Source organism: Brienomyrus brachyistius, chromosome 16 (assembly GCF_023856365.1).
Source record: "Brienomyrus brachyistius isolate T26 chromosome 16, BBRACH_0.4, whole genome shotgun sequence".
NCBI classification, from domain to species: domain Eukaryota; kingdom Metazoa; phylum Chordata; class Actinopteri; order Osteoglossiformes; family Mormyridae; genus Brienomyrus; species Brienomyrus brachyistius.
Window position 1 is genome coordinate 25,728,783 of NC_064548.1, and position 12,528 is coordinate 25,741,310.

General features: G+C 38.6%; 1 protein-coding gene across 1 annotated transcript; it reads right to left on the reverse strand.

The window, feature by feature from the left end:
• Positions 1-2,262: 2,262 nt before the first annotated feature.
• Positions 2,263-12,208, reverse strand: LOC125709416 (serine-aspartate repeat-containing protein D-like). The gene is made up of 12 exons (XM_048977797.1): positions 10,936-12,208; positions 10,472-10,634; positions 10,088-10,289; positions 9,615-9,728; positions 8,600-8,713; positions 7,585-7,698; positions 6,570-6,683; positions 5,555-5,668; positions 4,934-5,005; positions 4,721-4,802; positions 2,403-2,474; positions 2,263-2,309 (listed from the first exon to the last, which is right to left on the reverse strand). Exons 1-12 carry the CDS (start codon positions 11,036-11,038, stop codon positions 2,263-2,265), a joined length of 1,311 nt encoding a protein of 436 aa, XP_048833754.1. The 5' UTR covers positions 11,039-12,208.
• Positions 12,209-12,528: the final 320 nt, after the last annotated feature.

Here is a 12,528-nt window from a genome sequence, read left to right on the forward strand (position 1 = left end):
ATTTTCTGTGTTTTTTCACTGCAGTTTTATCAGCACTGCTTAGTCGCGGCTGTTGCAGCCCTTTGCAGACAAGTTTTTCACTCACAATCACTTACGAAGTGTCAAGTGCTGTAATTTGATTTGCAGCTGGATTCAGATTGCCGGGCCGTCCGACTGTCCTTGACAGGCACTGTGCCTCATGGCCCTGCCCTGGGTCCTCTGCCCCTTCCCACATCCAGACACCATCAGGGAGCACTGATTAAATAAAAATTTGCTGAAATAATGGAGGACAAAGGACAGAAAGGGCTTAAAGTGAGACGCTGTGGTTTGCCGTTCTAACCTTTTTTTGTGCACCGTTAATTGGCTTTGAAACCAAAGGGGGATGGTGCACAATGGTAAACAGCAGCTCATTTAAAACATGAAAAAGGGCTTTATTTTCAGATGCTGTGCTAAATCAATACATTTACAAAGGAATATTCTTTTGTAATTCTGCGGAGCAGAGATAATGTTGCTGCTGGCAAATGAAAGTAGACTCGTACATCGCTACTTCCCTGCGATTTTTCTGACGCATGCTAAGCAGAGGTGCCTTACTCCCGTGCCTTTATCCTCCGTTGTCAAGCGCATTTTTTTATTTCATGGATCACATTTCTTCAAAGAGCCCACCTTTGATGTCATTCCAAAACTGTAATTACAGCGTTTTAAGGATCCTGTTTCGTTTTTACTCAGTGTGCCCTGCTGATTACTAATTTAATGCTATTTTTCACACAGGAAACTGCTTTCAATTTGTACATGGCAAAGTACTTATTGTGTTTCGATGTGTGTATTTACCAAATATAAATAGTCAGTCAGTAATCTGCCAGCTTGACGAGTTGATGGAGTTGATGGATTAAAATCTTACAGCTGCTGAGCATATATATATATATATATATATATACACACACACACACACACATACTCGTAAATCTTACATAAGCAGGACGTAGGTTCCTACCATCATTTATGGGGACACCACTTTCCAGCGGTCTTACAGGCATGAAAAAAATCAAGCAAGCATATTTTTTTTTTAGGAATGCATTACCCACTTCAGATTTAGGCTATCATTAAGTATAGATTTTACCTATGTTGCAATTGTCAGTTCTGAGGACATCCAAAATTTCCATCTTTCAGGGGACTTAATTTGCATATGTGCACATTTTTCACGTTACTTACACAATGGGGGCCTAATTTGCATACACAAAAAAAAAAACTTTATACACCCTAGAAAGCATATTTTAGTATACATACTGCATGACTAAGAATTGGTTTACTTTTAGTGACTGAATACTATATTAATCAATGTTGCTTTTGACAAAAGACTGAAGTGAGGTACCTTTTACCTTCAAAATACACGACTCATGGAAATTCAAAGAACATCAAAATTCCAAATATTTATTGTCTTTTCTAATTCACAGCACCTCACCCAAACACAGAATAATACCATTTCGGCTGGCTACACACAGATTTGCCCTGGGAGTTAACATTGTATTTGAGTACCTCTTTATAGTTACTTATGACCACTTAAAGCTTCTGAACATTGTTTTGACTCTTTCCATTTGAAAATAAAAATGCAAACATTTTCCCCCTAATCATGTCAATTATCACCATAAAAAGCAAGTAAAAAACTAAAAACACTTTACCATTTTCTCTTTCAACAACTGAAAATTTCTTTTGCAGCTACTTACAAAACTAAAATTTTACCCTATAAAGTCAACTTAAAAATCTGGGGGGAAATAAAATACCTGTATTAGCTGCAGTATCTATATAAAACAAATTAGTCACTTAAGCTACTGACTTAAGCTGACAGTAGTTTTCTTTTGTTAGAAACAATTCGGTTATGAACGTAATACTTGATACTCTGCCAATCTCTATCTTTGAGAGCTTCTGGTTCTTTCTTTAGACATTTATCACAGTCTGCTTTCCCTGGTACCCGACCGGATTGAAGGAATATCATCAGATGTCTCTCAACAGCCTGAATTTCCATCTGACTCCATTTTTTCTTTGTCTGTATTCTTGGCCCAGGATTTGTTCCTACACAAAGAATACAACCATTTTACTGTGTATTCAAATGCATTCAGTTAGAATTTACTATGGATAATAAGTAAGCAATATTTGTCGACTTTAGAGTATGATTTACCAGTTGTCACTGTGGTCCTTTGCCTCTTTTGTATGGTCATTTCTCTCTGCACAAGAGGAATTGCTCCAGACAAAGTTCCTGGTGAATCAACGACGAACCAGAAATTAAATTTACCAAAACAGACCAAACAGGAAAAAAATTGAATGACCAGTTGATGCTATTAAAATACCACCATTCAAATCAGTTTTGGCATTAAGGTTTAATGGCACAAACCGCATTGTCACGTGAATAATAATACTCTTGCAAATACCTTTATTCAGCAGCTCGGAATCCACTTCATCTTCAGTCATGAATTCCTCCTCAGTAAGCTCATCAATTGTCTCTGTCAAAAACGGAAGCAAAAATGGAAGTTATTCAAATGCAGGACTACATGGAGTTCTAATCTATGGAGCACTTCATTAATTTAATCATCTAAAAACCCTGCAATGAGAATGACATGTTTCATTATTTTTATTATTAATATTTTATTTAAACATTCTTGTTTTTGAATGTATCATCACATTAAAGATTGTCTAACAATTAGCAAGTAATTCTGACTACACTGCTAAATCTTTCAATTTAAATGCACAGACAACAAAACCACTAAATATCTTGTAGTAGAATGATATATTGTACTTTGACATATGAGCTTTTGAGCATAATGAGTGAATGAGGCATACCGTTTGGGTCAATGTTAATTTGGTCCAAATTCTTTCCCTGAAAATCAGCTATCCTTCCCTTTTCAAGTGCCATCAGCACTTTGCTTACTTTAGCCAGCTGCAGTGTTTTTTCTGGCAATCTGTAAAATTCACGATGGACCCTTATATCATGGCCTAGAAAATTGGCAAGCTGATCCATTTCAGTGTTGCTCATGTTTAGAATAGTTGACAGTGTTGCAGCATGCTTTCGTAGCTTCGTTGATGTCAATGCCTTTGGACAGGAAGCATTGCAAGCAAGAGAAAATCTCCTTAAACAGTCAGACCCTCTGATGTGGGTCATGGCTAATGGTCGAGCAAACATATCCATTCTCTTCTAGCACTCCACAAGACTCCCTGTTCTTCACTAGCAACTCCAATGCTTGTAACATTTTAGGTGTAAGCAATACAGGAACAGGCCGGCCCCTTTTCCCTCTGATGATAATCCTGGAGTAATGTTTGCACAAGGTTTTCTCAAGCTCTGAAAGAGCCCAGTCTAAGTCATCATGATGGCCAGAGGTGTCCCTGGAGAGAAATGCCGACAAGGGCATTCTTGAAACTTCTCCTTCCCTACGCCTGTTGAATAATATTATTTCAGCCAAGCATGCTTTAGCAAGAGCAGACCAATTCTTGACCGAAGCCTCAGATGACAACTGGCAGACACACTCATCCAGTGTTTTGTCCAAATAAGCATGCAGTTTTTGCACATCTCGTGTAAATGGTAATAGCGAAGGTGCATTCCACTTTATTTCTGCAGCGTTCCGTCCAGCAGTGGCAGACACCAGCTCATTCCACTTCTCTTTGTGGACTTCTTGAAAGTCTGTGGCTTTCTTCTCCAGTACTTCATTACCTGTAATTAATGCTTGAGCTTTAATGAGTTTACTCAGCTTCACTAAGCTGTTTCCAAGTTTACGGGCAAGAGAGGGGATTTTGTATTTTTCGGTTTCCCTTTGGTATCCACATGTAATCTGAACTGCTTTGATAACTTCCAAATATTTTGAGGGATTAATAAAATCTTCCATTGTTTTTAGCGATGTATATTTTTTGGCAGTAACCAAGAGTCTTCCAAGTTCTCGCAAAGTCTGTCTAGTCCAGGTTTGTGCTGCATCACTCGATCCTTTTTTGTTAAGTAAATGCTCCCCAATTTTAATTATGTGACTGTCGTTTTTCAGGGCTTTCGTGACTTCATCAGCTTGCATGCCACTAAGTGTCTTCCATAATTGTTTACTGACTTCAGAAGGTGCAGGCTCTGCAAAAGCACAAAGTGCTTGCACTCTATTTTTTCCCTGAACTGACTTAGTGCCTTTAGGACAAAATTTACACAGTTTCACATGTCGCCATAAAATCTTTCGAAGAAATAATCCCTGGCAATATGCACAGTGCAAGTAGTCATCTCCTCTACTTTCATTGTGTGGCTGTTTGCAAGCAACAAGCTGTCCTTCACCCGTCCTAATAACAGCTGCATTATGGGCAAAGTTCCCTTTATTCCTGAGAAAATCTAAATGCATTCTCCTCTGTTTTGACCCCTTTGGAAAACTACAGGCCTTTGCTACCTCTCTCTCATTCTCATGTTTTTGTTCAAGGTGTCTTGCAATTTTGCTGTATGGTTGCATGCAATACAAGCAGTAGTGTCTTTTATTGTATGCTCTGCCTCCACCACACTTCTTCTTTACAGCAGAAACCAGGACAGCATGTTTCCCTCCTTCCCTAATCTTACTGGTGAAAACAGCCATATTGTCATCATCTTCCATCTGCTCAGAACTGCAGCTGACTTCTATATCCACTGTAGTACTATCAGGAGCTTTCCAGTTAAACTCATAAGAGGCACTGTCTTGAGATTTCTGTTTTGATTTGGAAGCTGACAAACTTGAGCAACTGCTCTCACTGTCCTCACTTGAGTTGGGAACATAGTCCTCACCACTCTCTGACAAGGAATCAAAGAGCTCCTCTGAACCCTCAGGAACGAACTCATTCATCTGGAAAAAGCAATATTTTAGATAGGAAAATGTAATGCCAAATTTACAATACAAAAACCACTGTTTCAACATCCAGATCTTCACCTCAACATCTAGACCAAAAACAAGCCATCATCACTGAAATGCCTTACTTTTATACTCCGTGTTCTTCTGAGTCTGGGTACACATTCATCAGCACCAGCTTCACTATCTGAGTACTGGGACTGAACGAAATCAACAATAATATTCAACAACATGACATCTAATAAGCATCCATATCAACTCAATTTACTTCAATAGAAAATTCAATATATTTTCTTAACACACTGATTGGACAATGCACTGTGTCATGGCTGCATTTGCACAAATTATGCTTCTTAAGCATTATTGTGTGGGCAGCTTTGCTCCATCACACCCACAGGGTTAGGGTTTGAATCTGGCCTCCAATACTGTATGTGTGAATGTTCTCCCAAGACAGTGTGGGTTTGCACCCTTGGAGACAGGCACATTAGCTAAACTTGGGTGTCAAAATTTCCTCATTGTGTGTACTCAAAATACAGACTGGTGTCCGATCTTGGGTTCTTCCCTGTCTTGTGCCAATTAAAGCAGGGATGTTCCCTAGCCCCCGGCAACTCTGCACTTGATAGGCAGTGGAATAATGAAAGGATTATTCAAAAGCACAGCGAGACATCTATTTAAGAAAAATCGAAATGATAAAGTATGGAAGCATCAACTACCTAACTTTCATGATGAGCACAGAAAAAAACACTTACCTGTTGTCCAGCTGAATCAGAAGTTACCAAATGGTCATCTTCATCTGTAACCATTTGGTTGGTCTCGCCAGAATCCTTGTTGGTCTTCTCGGCTGTCATGTCATTTGTCAAATGCTGTGAAGAGGTTAACAGCTTTATGTGAACAGGCAGGTAAATAACTTCAAAATCACACTACCTTTGGATTGGCGTGATACACAGTTTGCCCCTTTTCCTATAAAAATGGCAACTGGCATCGTTTTCAAAACACACATTAGTCAAAGCTTACTTTGTGGGGACGCTGTGAAGGCATTAAAATCTATCATGCAGTTTTCTTAAGAAAGCAGTGTTGTCACTAAATCCCATTTAGCCATTCAAGTAATAGTGAGAAGAACTCAAGCATAAGCAAAAATCATACAAAAGGTGATCGATGCAGCCGGACACGTCATGATATGCCGTACAAACGTGTCTGGTACACACCTTCCTTAACTTTAAAAAATAAGAAATTTATGAAAAAGTGTTGCAGGCAGAATAGGCAAGAGAAGTGGACATAACGCATTTGCAAAATTTCATTTTTCAGCTGCAAAATATAAGTTTGTTTTAGTGCCTCACGCAGTCCCCATGAAGCTAGTTTTGTCTAAAAGTGTGTTTGTGCTTGAACTCCTGAGCTGAAACTCGCAAACATGCTTAGTGGGGACATTTTACACACATTTCCTGCTGGTCTTCAAGGGGACATTTTCGTGGTCAATGACTACTCTGACTGGGTATAAAAACACAGTCAGACCAAAACATGCATCATGAGGACAGAGTACGGGAAGAAAATGTAGCAACTATTTTGGAGATATCAGAATGTGGTAACTAAATCCTCTGCAGACTAGTTAGAAAAATGTCACAAACCACTGTTCATTCACACTAATTGAGCAAAAATACTGAATTATTCTACAGTAGCACAAGACTTCCATCAAAGTACCTTGAAATGATAAAGAACGTGAACATCAACTATCTTATTGTCATGATGAGCACAGATAAAAACACTTACCTGTTGTCCAGCTGAATCAGAAGTTAACAAATGGTCATCTTCATCTGTAACCATTTGGTTGGTCTCGCCAGAATCCTTGTCGGTCTTCTCGGCTGTCATGTCATTTGTCAAATGCTGTGAAGAGGTTAACAGCTTTAAGTGAACAGGCAGGTAAATAACTTCAAAATCACACTACCTTTGGATTGGCGTGATACACAGTTTGCCCCTTTTCCTATAAAAATGGCAACTGGCATCGTTTTCAAAACACACATTAGTCAAAGCTTACTTTGTGGGGACACTGTGAAGGCATTAAAATCTATCATGCAGTTTTCTTAAGAAAGCAGTGTTGTCACTAAATCCCATTTAGCCATTCAAGTAATAGTGAGAAGAACTCAAGCATAAGCAAAAATCATACAAAAGGTGGTCGATGCAGCCGGACACGTCATGATATGCCGTACAAACGTGTCTGGTACACACCTTCCTTAACTTTAAAAAATAAGAAATTTATGAAAAAGTGTTGCAGGCAGAATAGGCAAAAGAAGTGGACATAACGCATTTGCAAAATTTCATTTTTCAGCTGCAAAATATAAGTTTGTTTTAGTGCCTCACGCAGTCCCCATGAAGCTAGTTTTGTCTAAAAGTGTGTTTGTGCTTGAACTCCTGAGCTGAAACTCGCAAACATGCATCGTGGGGACATTTTACACACATTTCCTGCTGGTCTTCAAGGGGACATTTTCGTGGTCAATGACTACTCTGACTGGGTATAAAAACACAGTCAGACCAAAACATGCATCATGAGGACAGAGTACGGGAAGAAAATGTAGCAACTATTTTGGAGATATCAGAATGTGGTAACTAAATCCTCTGCAGACTAGTTAGAAAAATGTCACAAACCACTGTTCATTCACACTAATTGAGCAAAAATACTGAATTATTCTACAGTAGCACAAGAATTCCATCAAAGTACCTTGAAATGATAAAGAACGTGAACATCAACTATCTTATTGTCATGATGAGCACAGATAAAAACACTTACCTGTTGTCCAGCTGAATCAGAAGTTACCAAATGGTCATCTTCATCTGTAACCATTTGGTTGGTCTCGCCAGAATCCTTGTCGGTCTTCTCGGCTGTCATGTCATTTGTCAAATGCTGTGAAGAGGTTAACAGCTTTACGTGAACAGGCAGGTAAATAACTTCAAAATCACACTACCTTTGGATTGGCGTGATACACAGTTTGCCCCTTTTCCTATAAAAATGGCAACTGGCATCGTTTTCAAAACACACATTAGTCAAAGCTTACTTTGTGGGGACGCTGTGAAGGCATTAAAATCTATCATGCAGTTTTCTTAAGAAAGCAGTGTTGTCACTAAATCCCATTTAGCCATTCAAGTAATAGTGAGAAGAACTCAAGCATAAGCAAAAATCATACAAAAGGTGATCGATGCAGCCGGACACGTCATGATATGCCGTACAAACGTGTCTGGTACACACCCTCCTTAACCTTAAAAAATAAGAAATTTATGAAAAAGTGTTGCAGGCAGAATAGGCAAGAGAAGTGGACATAACGCATTTGCAAAATTTCATTTTTCAGCTGCAAAATATAAGTTTGTTTTAGTGCCTCACGCAGTCCCCATGAAGCTAGTTTTGTCTAAAAGTGTGTTTGTGCTTGAACTCCTGAGCTGAAACTCGCAAACATGCATCGTGGGGACATTTTACACACATTTCCTGCTGGTCTTCAAGGGGACATTTTCGTGGTCAATGACTACTCTGACTGGGTATAAAAACACAGTCAGACCAAAACATGCATCATGAGGACAGAGTACGGGAAGAAAATGTAGCAACTATTTTGGAGATATCAGAATGTGGTAACTAAATCCTCTGCAGACTAGTTAGAAAAATGTCACAAACCACTGTTCATTCACACTAATTGAGCAAAAATACTGAATTATTCTACAGTAGCACAAGAATTCCATCAAAGTACCTTGAAATGATAAAGAACGTGAACATCAACTATCTTATTGTCATGATGAGCACAGATAAAAACACTTACCTGTTGTCCAGCTGAATCAGAAGTTACCAAATGGTCATCTTCATCTGTAACCATTTGGTTGGTCTCGCCAGAATCCTTGTCGGTCTTCTCGGCTGTCATGTCATTTGTCAAATGCTGTGAAGAGGTTAACAGCTTTACGTGAACAGGCAGGTAAATAACTTCAAAATCACACTACCTTTGGATTGGCGTGATACACAGTTTGCCCCTTTTCCTATAAAAATGGCAACTGGCATCGTTTTCAAAACACACATTAGTCAAAGCTTACTTTGTGGGGACGCTGTGAAGGCATTAAAATCTATCATGCAGTTTTCTTAAGAAAGCAGTGTTGTCACTAAATCCCATTTAGCCATTCAAGTAATAGTGAGAAGAACTCAAGCATAAGCAAAAATCATACAAAAGGTGATCGATGCAGCCGGACACGTCATGATATGCCGTACAAACGTGTCTGGTACACACCCTCCTTAACCTTAAAAAATAAGAAATTTATGAAAAAGTGTTGCAGGCAGAATAGGCAAGAGAAGTGGACATAACGCATTTGCAAAATTTCATTTTTCAGCTGCAAAATATAAGTTTGTTTTAGTGCCTCACGCAGTCCCCATGAAGCTAGTTTTGTCTAAAAGTGTGTTTGTGCTTGAACTCCTGAGCTGAAACTCGCAAACATGCATCGTGGGGACATTTTACACACATTTCCTGCTGGTCTTCAAGGGGACATTTTCGTGGTCAATGACTACTCTGACTGGGTATAAAAACACAGTCAGACCAAAACATGCATCATGAGGACAGAGTACGGGAAGAAAATGTAGCAACTATTTTGGAGATATCAGAATGTGGTAACTAAATCCTCTGCAGACTAGTTAGAAAAATGTCACAAACCACTGTTCATTCACACAAATTGAGCAAAAATACTGAATTATTCTACAGTAGCACAAGACTTCCATCAAAGTACCTTGAAATGATAAAGAACGTGAACATCAACTATCTTATTGTCATGATGAGCACAGATAAAAACACTTACCTGTTGTCCAGCTGAATCAGAAGTTACCAAACGGTCATCTTCATCTGTAACCATTTGGTTGGTCTCGCCAGAATCCTTGTCGGTCTTGTCTGCTGTCGTGTCATTTGTCAAATGCTGTGAAGAGATCAACAGCTTAAGTGAATATGCATACTTGAAGTTACAGTCTGGAAAAAAATCCATAGAAACAACCTATGCAATCATTTATGTTTCTGTATAAGTCAGTAATCACAACTTGTTTCAATGCCTTCACACTTCCCACTCTCCATATAACTCCTGTTGTTTGACTGAACATAGGACCCATAAGTTCTTCCTAAATGAATATGTACCATACTATTTGAATAACAATATTGTGAAAACTGTCCTTACATTGCTTTTGGCAAGAATCAACAAGTTGATAAAATGTTAGTTTCACAACTGACCCATCATTTAGCAATAGTAGATTCTTCCTAGCTTCAAACCATTGCAATACTGACCGAACAGACCTTTTCTCTCCATGGCCAATCGTCTGTGCCATAATCGTAGGTTATTTCTTCTCCCTCTTTTATATCTCTTAATGCAAAAAGACACAGATGTGGCTTTCCATCCACTTTAATTACTTTCATTCGACAATTGGGGTTTCGATGGTCATCGTTCACTAGCCGGCCAAACGATCCATCTTCTATACTAGCATCAATACTGTAAAGCAAAAATAAGTACAAGTGTACAGTTATTTCCATTTACAATGGTTAAATTATCTGATAGACCTTGAGGTTAACCCCTGCTTTACAATGGCTTTTAAAGGTTAAGTTGTTCTTAGCTACAGCACATTGCTAATTGATACCAACTAGTAAATATATATATATATAAATATAGCTTACCACCATGTCCGACTACTCCATTTAAAGTCAAACATAAAGACTGTGCAGAACTTGTGATAGACTTCCCTTCTTCTGCTTGACTCAGCAAAATTAATCAATTCACCTCTATATTCAACAATAAAGTCCCCGTGCAAGAATGGAGCAAGTGTGAACACTCCACGGCCTTAAAAAAAAAAAAAAAAAAACATCAATATGGACTAGACAAATCACAAATGTGACAGGAAACAGGTATTTCTCATGATGTTAAATGCATACAACTAACCAATGTGCTACTATAACATTACATGGTTAGTTTTTAAATAATGTTGCCAATATTTTGCCTTTTACTCTATGCTGGAAGGAGAATGCTAAGAAAAGTAATGGATTCCAGAAACTTTGGTGCTTGGCGGCTTAATGATATAATATATTATTTATTAATCCATGGAGCTATATTGCACAACACATAAATTTTTAGCAAACCTTACCTTTTAACGGACTTATGTACTTGATCTCTAATTTTGTACTCTTGTCTGTCTTTGTGGCGACATGTGAAATAGCATCATTTAGAGGACTGATTCGTCGAGACATTTTGAGCTCTGCAAATTCAAAAGCAAATTAATTTTAAACTAGTTAAAATCATTAAACCTCATAAGATAAATTGAAATCATTGCATAGTATCTATCACACTCATGACGGATAGTTAACAGAACAATTTAAAATAAAAAATACATTTACTATCCTCACGACATTACTTACCCAGTTTTCTATATTGTTATATTACTACAATGGCAGTCTAGCTAAACAAATGCGCTATTATAGCTGGTTACTCGACGTCCTGTTTTTCCATTTATAAAAACGAGATACACATCAAACAAAATCTATTTTAACTAAACTGGACACTTCGCAAAGCTATTTCAGAATAAAGAATATGTTAAAATAACAGGAATGTATTTTGTAGACTATTTTAAGCCTACGTGCGAAATGCATTAGCTTACTGTCGACGTAAAGCAAACATTATGATAGCACTTAAGATACAAAGCACTCGAAGGCGTAATAATAATCAAACTACACAAAGAACTACATCCAATAAAATACTCTAACTAGCCACATGTCTACTTGTTAATATAGAGAGACTGAAAAAACTTAAAATTATTCACTTTTGGCTATACGACTACTCCTGAGGACTGCGCGTAAATACCACAAAATTCCGAGTTCGGTATTATTTTTGCATACTTTATATACTATTTGTCACATTAAATGTAGTCGAAAACTTACGTTCTCTAAAAACAACTTACTGCATTTAATTGTATATACAATATCTGCATTTATTTACATGCAAATATAAAATAAGAAACCGAAATAAAGTGCCTCCAACTTACCAGTTACTTTTCCAGCGTCGTCTTCACTCTAGAAGTTTTCCCGCGCCGTATGCAAATTAGGTGTACGTTACCGCGCTATGCAAATTTACAGCGTGTGTGTGTGTCTGAATCCTCGCCTGCTATAGCATGGTCTAGACCGCTAGCGTCGCTGTAGAGCATCTCCCACACACACACTCCAGGTAAAAATCATCAGTTATGGGCCACCACTGATAGTCACTCCAGACCTTATATAGGCTCTCTCCTGCTGATTTAGCATGGTTTCCGTTGTGGGGACCATGATTTTGGTCCCCACAAAGATTTTGGTCCCCACACCGTGACTGTGTAAACACACTGAAGTCCCCATGATGATATAATTACAAGGGCACACACACACACACACACACACACATATATATATATATTTATAAAAATGGCTGGTGGAAGATGATTAGGCCGCTGTATGTTGTGAAGCTCTTGTCTTCTCTTCCTGAAGCTCAGTCCCACAGGGTACTCTGGAAGGACCCTTTCTCTGACAAGCTATGGCTAATACATGCTAAATAAATTCGGATGCCTAGGAAATCGTGTCACATGTGTGTCCCTGTGTTGTCGGGCCACCGTTGGCTCTGGTGCCATTTGCGGTGGGGGGTGGGGCGGCGGTGACGGTGCGCTGGTCGCTAATGAATGCAGCGTCAGCGTGTCCATGCGCCCCACGCAATAAGA